This window comes from Gymnoscopelus braueri (genome assembly GCF_963280865.1).
Source record: "Gymnoscopelus braueri genome assembly, chromosome: 24".
Taxonomy (NCBI): domain Eukaryota; kingdom Metazoa; phylum Chordata; class Actinopteri; order Myctophiformes; family Myctophidae; genus Gymnoscopelus; species Gymnoscopelus braueri.
In genome coordinates, this window is record NC_137626.1 from 38,308,856 (window position 1) to 38,331,378 (window position 22,523).

The following is a 22,523-nucleotide window of genomic DNA, read 5'->3' on the forward strand; positions in this document are numbered from 1 at the left end:
CCGTGATGAGCGCGGAGAAAAAAAAATGTAACCGCTATCGGCCATTTTGTCCCGGTTGGCAGTTGTATAAGAGCCGTTTTCACCAAAAAAAGAGAAAACCATAGAAAGGAGTGTTTTTCTAAAACTGATGAAGAAGGAGCGGACGGGAGTGTCATTCTTTGGGGTGACGTCACATCTGTCCATTCCTTCTTTCAGCGTCCTAGGATCATTCCTAAGTTGCATTAGAGCGAATAAAAAAAACACAGATCTCCGTCAATGGCAGGGAATGTGTTAAATGGTTAATTTATTATTATTACTTTTTTTTGTTTCGGAAGGTTTTTACCCTCAAAATGTTGCCTGGAAGCAGCCGCCACGCTACAAAGGCACATGTGTTTTATTGCCAGCAATGGTGTTTCTGCTTTACGAAGGTCAAAATACCTTACGTTGTCCAGGAATTGGCAGCCATGGGATTTACATTACAAAACTGTCTTCTCACAGAACATAATGCCGGCTTTTTCAACAAAATTATGATCCGAATCAATATTTTGTTGATAAAAAATTACATGGTTTGATGACTGAGGCAATTACTTGATGCGCGCGATGACGCGCCACGACGGAGGATGCGACCGCAAATCTCTCATGCGTGAAATTAATTATTCCTACCGGAACGGTCTTCATAATTTACTCACCCAAAGACTTTTAGCAAAGCATTTACCCACGTTTGGATATAATGGGTTCCTGTGTAACAGTTTAACGACCACAAACGCATTCCTGGCGGGTGACTCTGTGATTCACAGACATTTTGTCCATTCTAAAAAGTGTATTTTATACTTAATGGTTAGGGGGTTAATGAACATATTCAATCCGGCAACGCATCTGTGTCATTTTAGATTTCTTTGGGCTATTCAAAAATAGCAGATCTACAAGCTCGTATGAATGAATCTATATATTTTTTAAGCGAACATTTTTAACTCAAATCTTTGCTTCTTGGGATTCTACAAATGTCTTCTAAACCCTACTTGTGTTGCTATAATATCAGTGGTTCTCAAACTTTTTCATGTCAAGGACCCCCAAAATGATATGTATTTGGCCGCGGACCCCCATCTCAAAATATGTTCTTCCAGGGACCCCCAGAAGCAAAGATTTGAGTTACAAATGTTCGCTTTAAAAATAAATTCAAAATTTAAAGATTTTTCAAAATTAGCAGATCTACAAACTCATGGCGCAGCACTCAGTGCCACGCTATGAGCTTGTAGATCTGCTATTTTTGAATAGCCCAAAGTCTAAAATAATGACGGAGGCTTTCCCGGTCTTAAGGAGTTAACTAGGTGAGACAGAGAAAATGTGGGGAGTTCGAAGACGAATGGTGCTACAGCATTCTGGACCGCTTGTAGGGGTTTGAGTGAGTGTGCTGGCAGACCAGCAAGGAGGGAGTTTCAATGGTCAAAGCCAGGAGAGGAGATGAATGAGGCTTGGATAAGGAGCTGGGCAGACAGACTCCTTGGTGAGGAAGGGTCTGATCCTCTGGATTGGTGTACATGACGTGTTTCCCAACTTGGGGGTCCGGGCCTCCCTTGGCCTTGGGTGGGCGCCAAAGATAACTGTGTGTGTCAGTGGTGGAAGAAGTACTCGGATATTTTACTTAAGTAAAAGTAGCAATACCACAATATGAAAATACTCTGTTACAAGTAAAAGGCCTGCGTTCAAAATGCTACTTGAGTAAAAGTGCAAAAGTATTGGCATCAAAATACTTTAAGTACCAAAAGTAAAAGTACAGAAATGTTTGAAAATAGCAGATCTGCAAGCTCACAACGTGTCGCGATGTGACGCATTGTGAGCTTGTAGATCAGCTATTTTCAAATAGCCTATGTATAAAAGAGGGCTGAAGTGGTTAATGTATGTTTTATAATATAATAATTTATATCTGCAAAGTAGTAACTAAAGTTTTCAATTAATTGTAGTGGAGTAAAAGTACAATATTTACCTCTGAGATGTATTGGAGTTGAAGTAAAAGTATTGGAAATACTCCAGTAAAGTAAAAATATATATTTTTTAAACTTAAGTACAGTTCGTGTGTGTGTGTGTGTGTGTGTGTGTGTGTGTGTGTGTGTGTTGCACAAAGTCGCCACCAGTGTTTTGTACCGGGTGCAGGCAGCAAGCCGAACAGTGAAGGGAACGCAGAAAGCGGCAGTAGTGATGGCCATGGTTAACCGTTTTAACCGGTAACCATTAAGAAATCTGGTTAATTCTAACAGTTAACACATTTCTGCAAGGTATTAATTAATTCATTATGTAGCTTCTGCCAGGGTTTTTTGCCTTGGTGAGGAAGGGTCTGATCCTCTGGATTGGTGTACATGACGTGTTTCCCAACTTGGGGGTCCGGGCCTCCCTTGGCCTTGGGTGGGCGCCAAAGATAACTGTGTGTGTCAGTGGTGGAAGAAGTACTCGGATATTTTACTTAAGTAAAAGTAGCAATACCACAATATGAAAATACTCTGTTACAAGTAAAAGGCCTGCGTTCAAAATGCTACTTGAGTAAAAGTGCAAAAGTATTGGCATCAAAATACTTTAAGTACCAAAAGTAAAAGTACAGAAATGTTTGAAAATAGCAGATCTGCAAGCTCACAACGTGTCGCGATGTGACGCATTGTGAGCTTGTAGATCAGCTATTTTCAAATAGCCTATGTATAAAAGAGGGCTGAAGTGGTTAATGTATGTTTTATAATATAATAATTTATATCTGCAAAGTAGTAACTAAAGTTTTCAATTAATTGTAGTGGAGTAAAAGTACAATATTTACCTCTGAGATGTATTGGAGTTGAAGTAAAAGTATTGGAAATACTCCAGTAAAGTAAAAATATATATTTTTTAAACTTAAGTACAGTTCGTGTGTGTGTGTGTGTGTGTGTGTGTGTGTGTGTGTGTGTGTTGCACAAAATCTGAATGTGCTTCTTTTCAGTTATTCCATTGTCTAAAATTGTCTACACTTTTTCAAGAAGTTGTAAAAGATTTCAGAAATGCTGAAAATAGAAGATTCTGCTATTTGTCGTACAAGAAGTAATGCTGCACCCATTAACACATTGACCGCCAGAGGTTAATCTCATAATGTACTCACCAGTGCCAACGTTTTATTGTTGTTTTTTGTTTTTTTCACGTCGCCATAGATCTTGTTAAAATCCTTAAGATTGAGCCGTACACGGTCTGTTTACATCGGCGACATCTCACTGTATCTCCCAGTGAAAACCACGGGCGTGATCGTCAAAACCGGATCCCAAATAATTCTGTTTCCGGTGGTGTTACAATGAAATGTGCCGTACTAGAAAATTGAAAAAAGTTTTTTTTTTTTTTTTTAAAGGAAAAAGCACCACAGCCCGTAGGCTACGGGATCGGCGCTTTACCGTTGGATTTAACGGCCCGTAGAACTACGGGCCCGGCGGTCAATGTGTTAAGACCTGCTTTTGTCAGAAGTGGGGGCTCCAAGGGAAACGGTTTGGGAAGCACTGGTGTGCAGTATGCAGCACTGTTTCCAATACACTGGTTCGGGACCCATCTTTGGGTCACGGACCTATTTTTATGGGTCTCGTGTAAATATCCCTGTTTTCTACATTAAAAAAAAAAAAATATATATATATATATATATATATATATATTGTTTTTATTATTTCAAAAGATTAAAAAAGTTTAAACAAAAAAATCACAACTTTTCATCAATTAAAAAAAAATCCAACATTTTTCAAGTATTTCATAAATAAACTGATAATAAATTCAAAAAGTTTAAGAATTAGTGAGAATAGCAGATCTACAAGCTGCTTATAGCTCTGCTATTGTCACTAGTTTTGGGTCCCGGGGCAAACGTCTAATTTCTCTTCTGGGTCTTCAGCCAAAAAGTATGGGATACCACTTGATGTAGAGGATTGAGTGATGGCTGCAGTGTGTGTGCCCTGAAGGACGGCTAAGGACAGCCGACTGTCCAGGACAAACACCCACAGGCTCTTTGACAGTTTGAGCAGCAGTCGCCAGGGAGTTGTCCCTGGAAAAGGTACAAAACGCTGCACCGTGAAGGACTTTCTCAGTGAAGAAAAGAGAAGCTCGGTCTTCTAGTCGGCGTTTAGCTGACAAAAAAAAGAATTATATATATATATATTTTTTTTTTAAATTATTATTATCATTAATCATTGGTGGAAGAAGTACTCAGATAGTTAACTTAAGTAAAAGTAGCAATACCACAATATAAAAATACTCTGTTACAAGTAAAAGGCCTGTGTTCAAAATGTTACTTGAGTAAAAGTACCAAAGTATTGGCATCAAAATATACTTAAAGTACCAAAAGTAAAAGTATATATTTTTTGGGAAAATAGCAGATCTACAAGCTCACAACGCGTCGCATCGCGACGCGTTGTGAGCTTGTAGATCTGCTATTTTCAAAAAGGCTATAAATAGGGCTAAAGTGGTTAATGTACGTTTTATAATATAATGATTTATATTTGCAAAGTAACAAGTAAAGTTTTCAAATAATTGCAGTGGAGTAAAATAATATTTGCCTCTGAGATGTAGTGGAGTAAAAGTATTGAAATTTGGAAATACTCCAGTAAAGTAAAAATTACTCAGAATTGTACTACAGTACTTGAGTAAATGTACTTTATACCACTGTCATTAATCGATAATTTTATAAAATAATCCACCCCTGTTTTGGGCATTTCATAATCAACAATAAAAGATGGTACAGGAAGGATATTTTTTCTGCAAGCAATGTTTGGTCTCACACGACCTTTCTCAGGCATGCCTGAGGCTGCCTGTGTGTGTGACCGAAACGTTGCTTTTGCTGAATAAATATCCTTAAATATCAGCAAACGTTGCTTGTTCACCGTTTCGCCTACTGTATGCACCTGCTTTTAGACTTTTAATTCAGGTAATTCACTTCTTGGTTAACTTATTACTTAAAAATCCTGTATCTCGGCTCCTGTGTACTTTTTGGCCGAGACTGGAGATAATACTCTGTGACTACTTCAAAAGGTAAGAAAATCGAAAAATCACTGGCAGTGGGCGCACGCAGCCAGAAATAAGTCTGGCAGTGAGGATAGTTTCAGGCATCGAGTACATTAGTGCTCTATCCAGTGGCAGCTGTTGACACTGTACCTGTGCATGTAGCAGCAGGGTGAACCTGCTGCTATGTGCACACTCAGTGTTTTCAGCGACCATTCAATGAACCTGGCAGGTTCATTCAATGGTCACTGAAAGCCCTGCGCGCCTGTCTCACCAAGGCACCAAGGAAGACCAAGGTCAAAGCCAGTTTTTTAAGATAAGATAAATGCCGATGTACCTGTCTAACTACTCCACTAGAGTGAGAGATGCCCACGGGCACAACACCAGAGGGAGCTCCTCTGACCTTGTCCCCCCCTAAATTCAGCTTAATCATGGGCAGAAATGCATTCTACTATGCTGCCACCACAATGTGGAATGCCCTTCCAACAGACGATAACCAATTAAGACCTGAGGCCGATTCTACAAATGCCTTCTATATCAGTATTTCTCACACTTTCAAGATTTTTCAGTAATGTTCAAAAATAGCAGATGTACAAGTTCGCTTGTACTGTAGATCTAAATCTAAAATGACATAGATGCTTTCCCGGTTTTAATGGGTTAAAGGACCAAGGTCCTATGCACACTTAAAACTAACCTAAAATCATGGCTGACCCTAAAATACAACTGCCCCCTACCCCCACCAACTTGCCCCCAGCCCTACCTTTTCTGTAAATATATATTTCTCTGCTTTTACTGTAATGCAATCTGGGGGCCCATTCTGTAAAAAAAAGAAAGTATTTTTTTTTTGCCTCTCGGGGGACCAGCTCATTCTTTTGTGTAGAGACAGGAACTCGGTTTGTCTCCTCCCCTTTCACTTCCTCCCGGGTGCTTCTGTGTTCATTCCTACTATTAACAACACTACATGTTTCATGCAGTGGTGCCTGTCTTGAGAGATCAACTGTTATGTAATATAATGAACGTAGTTGTAGGTCTTACTGATGAATTACAATGGGCCACAGGGCTTTTTGTGTTATCCTTATAGCGTAACTTTTGACTGAACTACGTGTACTGTTATCAATCTCGTTAATTAGTTTTCAATCAATCAACCACTAAACTGAACGTATACAATTTACATTTAGCAGATGCTCTTATCCAGAGTGACTTACTATAAGCAAGGTAAACACATACAGTACATAAAATGCAGAGAGACAGTGTAGTGCCTCAGTAAACCAAGAATCTAGCATCAGTCTAAACAATATACTATCGAAATGACAATCTGTACATTGAAACTACAGGATACCAGGCAAACAATGGACCTAGCATCTGTCTAAATAACATGCTATCTAAATTACATTTTAACATTGTGGTCAAGAAAAATCAAGCCTCAAGGTCCTTACACACGGGGCGATTTTTTCATGCTTTAAAAAAAAAAACGTATAAAGTCAATGCAAGCTTCCACGGAGCGAAAAAGAGAAAGCGAAGCGAAAAAGCGTCTTTTATTTATTCGGAACAAGTCAGAATTTTGCCTATCTTCGCATAATCGCCGGTGTGTAATGACCTTAAGTAACAAAAACACAAACAAATGACCACGGTCCGTCTGCACGTTCGTCATATCTGGGTCAGTCGATGGCATCAATCGTACAGAAGCAATGTTGCCATGTCCGCTTATTTAATGCGACTTTGGGCTTGTTTTTCTATAAAGTTGCTTGTAAATATTGTTAATTGAGGGTTGCGATTTTTTGGGCTTGTTTTTAAAGTGTAGTTGCTTATTGGGGCTTGCTTCCTAATGTTGTTTAGACCAGTGGTTCTCAAACATTTTTCTTTTTTCATGGCAAGGAGCCCCAGATTAATATGTAATTGTCTGCAGACCAGATGTGTTGTTAAAATGTTTCCGAAATATTTATATTTTTTCCCCCAGAACTACAAGCTCACAACGTGTCGCAACGTGTTGTGAGCTTGTAGATCGGCTATTTAAAAAGAAACTGCCCACATATATAGGTTTAAAGTGCTCATGTGCTCACTTCTTTTGGGCTTGTTTTCATAAACCTGGTTGCCACTTTCACTCGCAATTTATGTATCTTGCATTTACAGGGTGTGCAATTTTTTTTACTTATTACTATTTTCTGTGTATTGCGTCATATAACTATCCTTGTTAACCCATTAAGACCTGAGGCCGATTCTACTAATGCCTTTTAAAACAGTAGTTCACTTCAATATTTTTCAAAAATAGATCTGCTATTTTCGAATAGCCAACGCAAAAATCTAAAGTGAAACGGATGTTTTCCTGATTTTAATGGGTTAAAATGTACGTATCAGACATACATGAATTCCTACTGTATGTGTCTGCATTTACAAATGAGAAATAAGGCAACCAACGGACAAATAATAATAACACAAAATGTCTGCTTTTACACCAAGCCATGAAGACAAAAAGAATGTGTGTATTATGTAAACAATGTGTTTATCCAACCCTCACAGGTCATTAATTAAACATGCCCTTATTTACTGGCACACATACAGGAAGTGAATCTTCTCTCTCTCTATTATATTCAAAGGAGCTTTATTGGCATGCGAAAACACACGTTTACATTGCCAAAGCAAAAGTGGATCAAAACAATCGAAACAAAACATGTGTACAATTAAATAGGAAGAAATTAATGTGTAAACTCTCTCTATCTCTCTCTCGCTGTCTCTCACTCCCTCTCTCTCTATCTCCTCTACTGTCGCTCTGTCTGTCTGCTTGTCTCTCTCTCTCTGTGTGTGTGTGTGTGTGTGTGTGTGTGTGTGTGTGTGTGTGTGTGTGTGTGTGTGTGTGTGTGTGTGTGTGTGTGTGTGTGTGTGTGTGTGTGTGTGTGTGTGTGTGTGTGTGTGTGTGTGTGTGTGTGTCTCTCTTTCTCTCTCTCTCTCTGTGTGTCTCTCTCTCTCCTGTTTATGTGTCTTTCTCTCGCCCGACCCCTCTCTCTCTCCTCTATTTCTCTCCTGTCTGTCTGTCTGTCTGTCTGTATCTCCCCCCTCTCTCTCTCTCTCTCTCTCTGTGTCCTGTCAACAGATGTGGTGACCACGTGCTGCTGAGCGGCGGCCCCCTGGTGGCCAGGACAGGCCTGTGCTCCCAGTACGAGGTGACTGCCGTGCACAGCTTGGGGCCGGGCCCCTGGGGCCTCCAGCGCAGAGCCCAGGGCCTCTCCCTGCCTCTACAGCTGCAGGTGAATGAATACAGAGAGTGTGTGTGTGGTTACAGGATTCAAATATCCCCACAACAATATAATAGTCGAAAAACAAATTAGTAAAACATAACATGCTTAATATACAAGGACGTGGATGGATGGAGTCACATGATGAAAACAAGCTCACATTTTGCGACGCATTGTGAGCTTGTAGATCTGCTATTTTCGTCATGTGATCCAGAAGTATGTAAGGGCATATTATGCAAACAGACGCATGGAATTTCCCATTGCAGCGCATTGATAGTTTCAACGTGTGGATATCAACATTGGTGTACTGACCGTGCATCAACCAATACACATCTAGGTGCTACTGGAGGAGGGATACATGTGCCTGCAATGGCTGGCGCTGCATGATATGGACAAAATGTTATACCTCAGGCATATATATATATATATATATATTTATATATTAACAGCGATATAATAACTATGGAATCACACTTATCTTATATTTTAAGTACAGCAACAGTGAAAACAAAACACCTATGCTCTCATTATTGTTTAGCCTGACCTTTAAGGTCCTTACACACCGGGGCGATTTTTTTCATGCGAATAATACGTTTTTTTTTAAAACCTTATAAAGTCAATGCAAGCTTCCACACCAGTTTTGCGGAGCGAAAAAAACGTTTTTATTTTTTTTTAATTATTCGGAACGAGTCCGAATTTGGCGTATATTCGCATATTCGCCGGTGTGTAACCGCCTTTAGTCTCGGTGCTGACCAATTTAGTCCTGGTGGTGCGCCTAGACTGAACTGCTCTGGTGGAATCCCTGTCATTTTTAATACATGTTCTATTGCTTAAATTGTAAAATGATGTTCAGAAGCATCTTCCGTAAAACCCTAATGGTCTCGCATATTTCATAAAAGCAAAGGTTAAAGCCTCAATCTGCATCTGCAATAACATCAGCAAGAGCATAGATTTAGAAGTCCACAATACTGTATTGTGCTTATTGTTTTGGAAACGCAGCACTAGTGTGGAGGACTCCTTTCTCACTGTTTCACAAAATCACAGATTGGGACGTTTCAGTCACGAGATGTGTGTTTGCTTTAATCCCTGAAGCGTGTGCTTGACGCCACTTGGCACACGTTTCGCGTGCAGTTTTCCTTCAGTACTGTATAGGCCAACTGCTCCAATGTCAGTCAAATGAACTAACGCACCAACAAATCGGCACTTTCCACAAGACAACATGGGTAATTGATGTGTTAGACAGAGGACTTCATGTGCGTTTGGTGACTCCACTTGAGATGCATATCGTCGCTGTCGCGCAGAAACCTCATATCTCCATATTTCAACCTTTTATGTTACTTTTTTTGGTAAGAATTGCTAAAATAGCCGATCTACAATCTGGAAGCTTGTAGATTTGCTATTTTGGGGGGAAAAGGTATGTGAAAGTTCAAGTGGTTCAGTGTGTCTGTGGGTTTTTATACTTTTCTTTACTAGGCCTCACCTCGAATAGTCGACTAATCGATCGAGGGAGTCTGAGTCGACTGCCAATCTCAGTTCGAATCATAAAAAATTAAATACATTTTTTTTTTTTTTTTTGCATTATTCGACCGAGAGATTGGCCTAATTTGTTATATTAATTAACTAATAGTTTGAAAAATAGGATATGCATCATGATTTATTGGGCGAAACCAACAAGTATATGGTAAATCGGACATCAAGCACCCCTACAGCCCAAATGGAATGTTCCTCTGTTGCATAACATCTTTTTAGCATGATTCTCAGTGGAATCATACAAAAACAAAAACGTAAAAAAAGTGAAAAAGAATAATGTTTTCTTCCTTTTTTGTTGTTGCATTAGTCGACTATTATTCGACTACAGGCAACATTGGGTCGATCAGAGTTGACTATAGAAATCCTTAGTCGGGGACCGGCCTATATTGAACCAATGAAAAGCATTAACAAGAGTGTGTGACTAAATAATAACTACATTGGATCCATTGGAACACAGGTTATCTTTTTCCATTTCCTAAAAAGTAACGGACTAAAAAAATATATATAAAGTTTGGACTCACAAGGTCTCTACCCGACAGTGACTGTGTGTGACAGCATCCTAAATCAGTGTCAGGCTCAAGCATTCTTTTTATGACCCCGTCACGCGCCAAAGAAAAACGATAATTTTGGCAGATCAACACCTTCTTGTGACAAAGTATAAATGTGGCTTAACAGGTCACAAACCTTCTCTCCTGTATAGTGTGTCCAGCGGGGGCTGTAATGACCGCTGTCTTCTAAATAAGTCATTGCGTGTGTTTGAGTATGTGTCTATAATTTATTGAAGGCAATGCAGATAGAGACATGAGCGGGGGGACTGACAGTCACGTTGTCCCATTCTGTGTCCTCGTATAGGCTCACCACACAGTGTGGAGGAAACTACGACCCAGGGCAGCGAAGCTGGTAAGGCACGCACACACACACACACACACACACACACACACACACACACACACACACACACACGCACATGTTTGTATTGCTATACTTGTGAGGATATCAACATTTTAGGCTGACAATTTTATAAATGCCATTATTTATTTTATTTAAAAACAAAAATTACCCGAATCTTGAAGCCCAATCTAAATTTTTAACTAACTATTTTCAGTGCAAGTCTAAATCAGGCATAACTCCAAACCCAACCCTTAAACCTAACCTCTAAATGTCTAATCCTCACCCCAACCTGAATCTGTTCCTAATTGTAAGCTTAACTGTGAAAAATCCTTTTAACTATAAAACAAAATTGTCCTCACGATATCTTATTTTTTTCAAATTCCACTATACGTGTGGGTACATTTGGCCCTGGCAAGTATAGTAGTACCAAGTACACACACACACACACACACACACACACACACACACACACACACACACACACACACACACACACACACACACACACACACACACACACACACACACACACACACACACACACACACACACCATAGCTCCCACAGTGAGGCCATCTGGGCGAAGTGTTAAGGGGCATCTGAAATGTTGGACCGCTTAACCTGCCCTGATGGCGAGCCACCGACCTCTAGAGATAAGATGACAAGTTCTGCTTTTGTTATATGTCGCCACCGGCAGCACAGAGCCTGTGTGTGTGTGTGTGTGTGTGACGACGATGTAGCTTCTAGTCGAGAGAAAAACGCTGTCAACAGAGCTCTGAGGACAAACCACAGTTTTCTGAACGGTCCTATCAAAGCACGAGCCGTTAACTCTGCATCAAAGAAAGTGGTATTTTTAACCCCTTCAAAGCGCATCTGTGTAACCACTTTAATCACTATTTTACATGTTGGCAATTCAAAAATAGCAGATCTACAAGCTCATAGCGCGGCACTCGGTGCCGCGCTATGAGCTTGTAGATTTGCTATTTTTGAAAAATCCTGAACATCTGTGCAAATCTTTGAATATATATATATTTTAAAGCGTACATTTTTAACTCAAATCTTTGCTTCTGGGGGGGTCGCTGGAACAACACATTTTGAGATGGGGGTCCACGGCCAAATACATATCATTTTGGGGGTCCTTGACATGAAAAAGTTTGAGAACCACTGATTATAGCAAGTAAAAAATATATATATAGGATTTAGAAGACATTTTTAGAATCCCCAGAAGCAAAGATTTGTGTACGCTTAAAAAATATAGATATTCAAAGATTTGCACAAATGTTCAAGATGTTCCAAAAAATAGCAGATCTACAAGCTCATATGAGCTATGAGCTTGTAGATCTGCTATTTTTGAATAGCCCAAAGTATAAAAATAATGGTTCTACTTCATTCCTACTGACCGCCAGAGGCAGTGTTTTCAACACCTGGATATCCATCACGCGCTCGCGTATGGGTCGAATATTAATACCAACAAAGTCACTCGTGACCTGTGTGCACGCACGCCACCTATATAGGGGCGGGGCACACAGCGTTCATCCTCTTTCATCTTTTCGCCTCCAAGAGCGTAGGTCGATACTTGCAGCTGCGCGTGAAGTTTCGTAACCAACACGGTTGGGGCTACGGACTACGGTCCGTCCTCCAGAGACTGCGTAGCCTGCTACCACGGAATTACGTTACCCCGTTTATAGGGGCTGTCGGAAAGGAACAAGGAAAAAAAAGCAAAAAAAAAAAGTGCGACGGTGAATGGAGTTAGCGGTTGCTTGCTAGCATTGGAGCTAACGACAATAACACCGTTGACTTTCCCCACTCCACCGTTGTTGTTGAACCTGGCACGGATAACTATGGAGCCATAGCTGTGCATTGGCGACGGTGAGTGCATGTATTGTGCTGTTTACAGACAAATAAAGTAAAAGAGGGGAAAGTATTCAGCGTTGAGGATGTATCCCATTCTGCCGCTTTGAGAAGACCGTCTCTCGCCTCGATGACACGACGGCGGTGGAGCCAGATTGACTGGTTAATGTGTCTCATAGAAGGTGTTCTTTCGCCTCGAGGAGACGACCAAGGCGTTAATGCGCGCAGTGGCAGATAACTGGGCTCCATTAAAGTACAAATACCTAAGCGAAATTGTACTTAAGTACAGTACTGAGTACATGTACTTAGTTACTTTACACCACTGTATGAGCGCTCTTCTGTGAATGTTTTTGCTGAAAGTGGTTCTCACTTTGACGCAGACATTCTATCTACCAGACATATGGCGCGTGTTAGCTTGATTGCTATCCGGCTCAGTCAGTACACTGTCTACCTGCAAGTCTGTAGGTCCCTGGTTCAAACCCCAATTTAACCAGTCCAAATATAATTTAGCTGCAGCTAATAAAGGACATCCATAGTGTGCTTCACTCTGTCGTTATTGGACGATATACTGTGTACCTATTACTACATGTACTTGGGCCGCGCTATGAGCTTGTAGATCTGCTATTTTTGAATAGCCCAAAGTGTAAATAATGCTTTTTAGCTCAAATCTAAAAATGACACAGTTCCAGGTCTTAATGGGATAAAAGAGGTCTCGCTGATCAATGACAGCTGACTTAAGCAGCATATATGCCAATACTGCCACTGTGTGTGCTTAACCTCACAGTTTGAGTGTGTATCATAGCTTGAGTGTGACTCGCTGCTGCTATTCAGGTTATACTGCTTTGTGCTTGGTAGTAAAATGGAATTATAATACTGGTATGGTTCAAGTGTGTCTTGCCTTGCCATCACTTGGTTTTCATACTGTGGGTACTTGACACATGACTTGACACTGTGGCTTGAGTGGTTGTCGCTCCTTGCTACGACAAAGTTACATATTAGTAACATTGTACTCTGGGTACTGATAATCAATAAGCTTTGTTTATTGGCAATGGATCCCCATTAGCTGCGGCAAAAAGGGAAACCAGCAGCTGTTCTTCCTGGGGTCCAAGACAACATTAATTAACATTAATGTTAATTGTGTTAATTGTGTCCAAGACACAATACATTAACAAGTACATATGTACTTGACGCTGTAGCTTGAACGATTCTCGCTCTGTTGCTATGGCTACGTTACCAATAGCACAAGTGTATCTCACTCTGCTGCTGTTACCCACTAATACTGTGTGTACCTGGTACTCACTACTGCTATTCAACATATGCAGTATACTGTGAATACTGATATCGTAGCTTGAGTGTATGTCACTCTGCTGCTATCCAGATAATACTATGTGCTTGGTAGTGACATTTTCTTAAAGAATTCTATATGACGATTGAAGTGTGTTTCGCTTTGCCACTTCTTGACTATCATACTGTGTCCTTGACACTGTAGCCTGAATGATTCTCGCTTTTGCTACGGCTACGTCATCAGTAGTATTGAGTGTCTCACTCTGTTGCTGTTGCCCATGGATTATTGCAACAATTGCTGGTCCCAGAAGGGAAGGTCCATTACTTGTGCCGGTCATGTCCTGACTATGGTGCCTGACACAGGCTATGGCTGTGAATGTTTGGATAATTGCAGCGGCATACTGCTGGCAGAAAGGCCGACTGGGTTGGCCTGGTTGGGGCGGATTTGCCTCCCACAGGGATGCTAGCATTGAGCCCTCGGGATGCTTTCTCAGCTAGAGGAATTGTGCCCCCCAATGGAATATACCCCTAGCATTGGGAGTGTGTCTCGCTCCGCTGCTGCTGGTCGCTCCACTACTGCTTGTCACTGGACGAAAGAAGGGAAAAGGATTAGCGTTGAGAGTGCATCTCGCTCTGCCGCTTTGAGAAACCATGGCGGGCGGCCCACCGCCATATAGCGTAAGCATTAGGAGTGTGTCTCGCTCCGCTACTGCTTGTCGCTGGACGAAAGGAGTGGAAAGTATTAGCGTTGAGAGTGTGTCTCGCTCTGCCGCTTTTGGAGGGACCACGCCACTGCGGCGTGCGCCCACTGGAATATACCGCTGGCATTGGGAGTGTGTCTCGCTCCGCTGCTGCTGGTCGCTGGCCAGAGGAAAGAAAAAGGAGAGGAACCACGTGCGGCCCACCGTAACGTAGCTTCAGCATAGTAAGTGTGTCCCACTCCGCTGTTGCTTGTCGCTGGACGAAAGGAAAAAAGGGGTCAGCGTTGAGAATGTATCCCATTCTGCCGCTTTGAGGAACCATGTGCGGACCACCGCAACATAGCTTCAGCATAGTAAATGTGTTCCACTCCGCTACTGCTTGTCGCTGGACAAAAGCGTTGAGAGTACATAGCCCAGCTGGCCATAACGGCTTGGCCTAGATGGATGCGTCCAACAACTATCGTTGTCGTACACCCTCGGTGCCGTACATCATGAGATTTGGCATGTGGGCCAGTTCCAGAACCTCTTACCAAGGACTTGTCAGCCATGGGGAGTACAGCCCAATATGGCCTAGACCCAAGGCCACTGGTTGATGCCAACATTGCTTACTTACTTACATTACCTTACTGTAAGTCGATCCGGATTAAGAGCGCCTGCTAAACGCCTAAACTGTGAACATTGCTTCTCTGGTGGTGTCACTAGATGAAGCTGTTGAGCTGGATGACCGTTGCTCATGGCCACAGTGTTAGTCTCTGATCTGCTAACTAGAGCCATGCCACAGCGGCTGGAATGTGACGTATTGGACGTTCCCTTGACTACCTCGCCCTGGCCCTCCGGCATGCGAGTGTTGATGCGCAGACACAGCGCCTATCCAGCGCCTATCCAGCGCCTATCCAGCGCCTATCCAGCGCCTATACAGCGCCTATCACTCTAGGCGGTTGCTTGCATGATTAGAGAATTGGCACTGTCTACTTTGGTAATGAGCCAGAGCCTCTGGGTGTCCCGGGTTCGACGCCAGGCCAGAAGTGGGTCAATGTGTGTCCCTGTCTGAGCCCCTAATTGCCCCATGAGCGCCGGAGAATGGCTGCTCACTGCTCCTAGTAGTTCTAGGATGGGTAAATAAATACAGCGGACAAATTTCACGCATGTACAAATGTGCATATATATTTTGTGGCTTGGGCTTCGAACCCCAAGACTGCAACAGAATGGTGAGGGTCTCCAGCCAGTGTCGCTAATGCACCGGACCTGCGTGCAGTGCACCTGGCCCTCAGGATGTTTATGCCGTGTTCAATAACACAATTTGTCAACAGTCTGCCTTCTGGGGCGCTTGACCCAGTCAGTCTCTGCAGGAGGCTTGGAAGCTCCTTTCGTGGACCTTGCCTCATCTTGCAAATTTCATTGCAATGCGCTTGTTGGGTGTACAGTCCAGGCTGCAGACATGTTTCCCACTGGAAGCCTCGTGGATCCGATAGCAGTTCGGATCACGTGCATAGGTATGGCAGAGCGGTAGTACCGCTAGCCTTGAGGGCATAACGCGTTGTTGACTGTAGGTCTCCCTTCCGGGACAGACCAGTCCGTTAGGGCAAGATGCTCTGGCCTACTGCAGCTTCTCAATGAAGTGCCTTGGCCTCTCCACAGAGACAAGATCTCCTGTCACAGTTAGGGGGGGAGGTGCATGTGGCATCCTCACTCCTAACCTTCGGCTGCGTCATTGACCACTGAAATTCAATACTATTGTCCGAAAATTACTGGATTTTTGTGCATTGTACACCAGGGCGTTGCACGCCAGCGAGTGTAGACTGTGCTCTAGTCGGGACAAGGGCCACTGCATAGGTTGGAGCGTTGCTCTGTGCTTATGCTGCCCTAGATATCTGCGGATGATGTTAGATAGAGGGTTCAGCCTCTCTACCATTGAGATGCTCTCCGCGTGGGGCCCCCACAGGTTGCATGGGTGCCTTCATGATGCTTGCCTGTGGTATTGGAAGCTTTGTCCCCAGCCGGTACATCGGGCTGCTCTCAGATGACTATCTGCTAGTACTCTTTGTCCTCACTGCAAAAGTGAGTAGATGGGCTTCATGCCCTGGCCATTGCCAGAGACTGTTAAAGTGGGATTCCGATGGGTCTGGGTTTACCATATGGCCGACCCCTCCTTACGTCCTCAGAGGCTTTCTGCATTTTCACGTCAGCTAGCCTGATGATTTGTTAGTTTGCTCCTCAACCAGAGGTGGAGCAACTGCATTCTAGTACCTGCCTATTGTGTCCCGTCCGGGCTCTGTGGCAGGACATAGCTGTGATGGCTGGAGTTGGTTGTATTTGTCTGTGAGGAAGGGCACAGCTGTGCTTGGCTGAATGGAGACTTTCATTGCCGCGTTCAGGCAAATGTACGTCTTCAGGGGGCCTCTAGGTTCCCCCAAGGCCTTTCTTGACCGCGGGTGGTGCCAGAGCCTCTCCCTCAGTGATACAGGCTTGGAGCAGGCCAGGAGATGCAGCCGAATGGGCTTCATCTTTCATGGGCTTTTGCCCGCTCCTATATATAGTCAACCTGGCCGTCTCGCATCCTGTGGCGACGGCTGTGGTGTTGTCTGTTTATTCTATCTGCAAACCGACTTCGGTAAGCGCAGATTCCTCGTGACTATGTTGGTATTAGTCATCCAGGTGTTGAAAACACTGCCTCTGGCGGTCAGTAGGAATGAAGTAGAACGAGAGTTATGCATATAACTAAGGTTCTACGAATTCCGGATGACCGCCAGAGTTGACTGTCACTCGGAATCTCATTCTCGACGAAAAGATTTCATGAGGATGAACGCTGTGTGCCCCGCCCCTATATAGGTGGCGTGCGTGCACACAGGTCACGAGTGACTTTGTTGGTATTAATATTCGACCCATACGCGAGCGCGTGATGGATATCCAGGTGTTGAAAACACTGCCTCTGGCGGTCATCCGGAATTCGTAGAACCTTAGTTATATGCATAACTCTCGTTATAGCTCAAATCTAAAATGACACGGATGCGTTCCCGGTCTAAATGGGTTAATCGGGATCTGCTTGTCTGGACCGTTCACTCCGAAAACTGATGAAAGGCCGTCTTTAAGTCCGTCCCAAACGCCTTGCCGGCTCCACGCGGCAAAAAGCTCGAACGCGTACATCCGTCACATTTTCTAAACTAGGCTAGCAGTTAATTTTGGATGAGCCATCAAGGCAAAGTGTCTGTTTTTACTGGTCCCCTCGTCACGCAGGGTGGGGTATTAAGATGTACATCCATTAATAGCCACAGCTGCTTTTACATCGTGGTCTAGATCAGTGGTTCTCAACCTTTTCAGGCCGCCCCAAAATAATCATATTTGAACCGGGGGACCCCCCCCCCCCCACCCTGACACGCACTTGGGATGTAGAAGTTGAGGCGTTACATTTTCGGTTCCACAGATAAACATTGTGAAAATAGCAGATCTTACAAGCTCACAACGCCTCGCCACATCGGCTATTTTCACAATATTTTCCTCTTTCTATTATTATTTTATTATTATTTGACAATTTGGCCAATGTTTGACCAGTTTTTATAGTATAGCTCATATGTTGATTACTGTTGATACAGTAATGCTCTCTTTTTTTTGCCCTCTTTTTTTTGGTGTTAAAAACATCTTAAGTCTTAAGAACATCTTAAGATTGTCAATTCACTATCATCTTCGGACCCCCCAAAAATCATGTGGGGACCCCCCTGGGACGAAACGTTGCTTAAATAAGAGTTCGTATTGTACATGTGCAGACGGTGTGCATTTTATTCTCTACGTTTGATCCCTTCCTACGCGCCCGTCTCTGAGCCGACCAGGTGTGCATTGATTGATTGATTGATGTAGTTTATTTAGTAAGACATGAGAACAGTACATGACAGTACATAACAGTACATGGAAGTACAAATTCACAATACAAGGTCTACTAAACTGGAAATTCCGGTTTACTTACAATAGAACAATGAGAACCTAAATGAAAATGGGGCTTGACATTACTCATTGCTAGAGCATAGGCCACTCTATTTCCCTGGTTGTCCTATTTAAGGTAAGACCATTCGAAAGGTGCCAAAATGATTCAGTTACACTTTTTAGTTCAATTTCAAGATTAGCGCCGAATCAACACACTTGTTTTTTACATGTAGAGCTGAGAGCCAATGTGTTTCCCTTCTGAGCAAGCATTTGGCAACCGTGGCAAGGAAAAACTCCCCTTTAACGGGAAGAAACCTCCAGCAGACTGTAGGGAGGAGAGAGGCCATCTGCCTTGACCATATCAGACAGCAACAATAACTATAATAACAGTCCTTAGCTGTATGATAATGATCAACATTAACCCATTAAGACCGGGAACGCATCCGTGTCATTTTAGATTTATTTGGCTATTCACAAATAGCAGATATACAAGCTCATAGCGCGGCACCAAGTGCCACACTATGAGCTTGTAGATCTGCTATTTTTTTTAAAATTGTGATTTTTTTTGCAAATCTTTGAATATACATTTTTTTTAAAGCGAACATTTGTAACTCAAATCTTTGCTTCTGGGGGATTCTACACATGTCTTCTAAATCCTTTTAGAAAAAAAACTATGTTGATATATATCAGTGGTTCTCAATCTTTTTTCATGTCAAGGACCACCCAAAATGATAGGTATTTGGCCGCGGACCCCCATCTCAAAATATTTTGTTCCAGGGACCCCCAGCAGAAGCAAAGATTTGAGTTACAAATGTTTGCTTTAAAAAATATATATATTCAAAGACTTCCAAAAATAGCAGATATACAAGCTCGTAGCGCTATGTATATCTGCTATTTTTGAATAGCCAAAGTAAAAAAATACAGTTTTAAGTGGTTACACAGATGCGTTCCCGGTTTAAATGGGTTAAATGGTAAATGGATGCATTTATATTGCGCCTTTTATCGCAAGTGCTTTACAATGTGCGTAACATTTCACCCATTCACACACACATTTCACACACACACTTCACACACACACATGCACACACCGACGGCAGAGGAAACCATACAAGGCACCAACCTGCTCATCGGGAGCAGTTAGAGGGTTCAGTGTGTTGCTCAATGACACTTCTGCACTAACCCACGGGGAGCCTGTGTGCAAATCTTTGAATATAATATATTTTTAAAGGAAACATTTTTAACTCAAACGTTTGCTTCTGGAGGTCCCTTGCACAACATGTTTTTGAGATGGGGGGGGGGGGGGGTCCGCAGCCAAATGCATATCAATTTGGGGGTCCTTGGCACGAAAACGTTTGAGATTGATTGATTGAATACTTTATTTTGAAGTTTGCAAAGAAAAAGCACATGGAAGCACAGTTCACAATACAAGGTCAACTAAATAGGATTGAAAAAGCCGCAATGGCTTGTTTCAAATGTGGTCCTGAGAACTACTGGTTTAAGACCCCTGGTCCTGACACCCACCCTTTTATAGCACCCTGGCACACCCCCCCCAGCTCCCCAGTCCCTAACCGGCTATTGGGTCTTGGTGCACTCACTCAGAGTAGCAGAGCTACAGTAACATTAACTAATTAGTTAATGTAATTAGGTAATGTTAGTGACGTTGAGCTCTGTGACCATCTGTGTGAACTAACTATAACCTTAGCTAACCTCAAAAACCATGTTTTTTTCTCCTGTGGTTTACGTTCAGTGTGAGTGTAGTTGAAAATGCTGCAGTGGTAGTGAACAGTGTTGCCAGATTTGTTGCCGTGGACAAATACTTTAATTGGGGGTTTATTAATTTCGGGGTCCTTGACATTAACATGTTTGAGAACCACTAGTTTAAACAACATTAGGAAACAAGCCCAAATAAGCAACTACACCTAACAAACAAGCCCAAACTAGCCCCAACTGCCAATACGTTACAAGCTACTTTACAGAAAAACAAGCCCAAAGTCGCTTATGATAAGCAGACATGGCAACACGGGCAGTGAAGCAGCTGGCTGTAGGGAATCAGTGCAGCTGGAGTCACGGCTGGAATTGGAGGTCAAAATCGAGGTTTAAGGACAAACAGAGCATATGTTACAATTTAGGCATTTAGCTGACACTCTTGTCCAGAGCGACATAAAAAGTGCAAGGTCTCAGTAAATGTCAGGAATCCTATCCGAGTCAACAACGGACATTAAATGGCCACGTAAATACAGTGCAAAGAAAAGATAACAATTTAGTGCTATAAAGTAACTAGAATACCAGGTAAACATCACACCTAGCGTCTGTCTAAACGTCATGCTATTTAAATAACATTCTATACATTTGTGGTCAAGCAAACAGTATCATGTAAATAACGTGAACAAGTAACCAACCAACCAACCTGCATGTTATGACTAACATTTTAAAACAACTATTAACCCATTTGGGGCAGGAACCCCTATTTGAAACTATACCTTTCAAGACGGGAAAGGTATAAGGTATATTGTTGTTGCTATGTACAGTATATAGCAACATAAATGTTTTGTAATTTTTAAATAAATATTTGAAGTTTTTCAGAAATGTTTGGGTCATTGATTTAGAAGGCGTTTTTAGAATCGGCCTCAGTTCTAAATAGGTTAAAACAAATACAAAATGTGACAATAAGTGATACAAGGAAAGAGGAGTGCTACAGGGAGAGGAGACCTTATACAACGTTTCTGCACAAAAGTGACAATATAGTTTTTTGGAAGAGCCCCGTGTTTCGCTTCGGTGGGTTATGCCTACCCCCAAACCCTAACCTTAACCTCACAAAAACGATGCCTTAACCTAACCTTAACCTCTGTAAAACTATGCCTAAACCTAACCCTAGCCCCACAAGAACTATGCCTATCCTAACCTCAAAACCACTTCCACGTGGATTATTTTTTTTTTTTTTCATTATTGTTCATCCTTTCCACAGGTTGAGGTGGCCACGCCCACGGAAGAAGCTCCACCCACTACAACCGAGGCAACTCCTCCCCCACCCAGCCCATAATGACCTACGTGTAACCCCTCTACAAACACACACACCTGCTATCACCTGTCTCTCTTTGTAAGATTTGTTCAATAAACGTGTATAATTATGTGACAAATGACTAGGCGTTGTTTGTTGTGTCTGAATGTTGTCACTTGTTTTGGGTGGATATACGTGTGTGTGTGTGTGTGTGTGTGTGTGTGTGCACCAAATTATCCCACAAGTTATTAGGCTTGCAAACTGGGAAAGGGTTTATGGGGTGGGATTAGACTTGTATCCGATTTACACTTTGTTGCGCGGCGAAAATAGCAGATAAACAACCTTGTGAGCTTGTAGATCTGCTATTTTCATGGAATTTCATAATCCATAATTTTATGGATTATCCTCACAAGTATAGTTGTGTGTGTGTGTGTGTGAGTGTGAGTGAGAGATAATGAACGAGGGAGTGGGAGAGAGGGATAGACAGAAAAGGGAAACATGCACGCATGTGTTCTTGTGTGTAAATTTGTGCAGTCAGCAGGTTTGGGAAGGGAGACAAAGGCGGAGAGTGAGTGCGTGCGTGCGTGCGTGCGCGCACACAGGCCAGCTGTCATGTCGATCACTTCCAGACAGGTGTCTCGGACCCCCTCGGCAGTGTGTGTGCTCAGGGGCACGTGTGTGAGTGACTTTGAGAAAGTGTCTGAGCCTGAGAATTCCACAACAAGCGCTGATGTCACTATCATCCACCCTGTTGTGTTTTTGCTTGAGTTTAGACACAACACTCCCTGCTTTCTAAATCGCTGCTTCCCGTTCAGCTTATTGTCACGATAACATCCTTTAATAACAGGATAGTTGGTTGAACCGCCGACTTACTTTCTAAGTTGAGCGGTTGGGGCGTGATCGTAACGGCTCTGTCTGGGCTCAACTTCTTAAACCAGGGTTAAAAACACCCCCCCCCAAAAAATTTTATAAATAATCATAATAATAATTTCATGAATAAAGAAAATCTAGGAAATTCCATGAAAAAAAGACAACATGAAACATAAATAATAAAAATGGCAGATCTGCAAGCTCACAACGCGTCATTGTAGAGCTACTGTTTTCACTACTTTGGGTCCTTTTATGCTTTCTTATACGACGGTTGTGACCAATGAAAATAGCT

General features: G+C 42.5%; 1 protein-coding gene across 1 annotated transcript in view; it reads left to right on the plus strand.

Annotated features, from left to right (window-relative positions):
• mrpl39 (mitochondrial ribosomal protein L39) overlaps positions 1-21,490 on the plus strand; it is a 34,774-nt gene extending 13,284 nt beyond the window's left edge. Inside the window, exons 8-10 of the mRNA XM_080422222.1 lie at positions 8,051-8,204; positions 10,575-10,622; positions 21,329-21,490. Of these exons, the coding sequence (XP_080278348.1) occupies positions 8,051-8,204; positions 10,575-10,622; positions 21,329-21,403 (277 nt within the window). The 3' untranslated portion in view covers positions 21,404-21,490. The remainder of the gene's footprint in view (positions 1-8,050; positions 8,205-10,574; positions 10,623-21,328) is intronic.
• Positions 21,491-22,523: the final 1,033 nt, after the last annotated feature.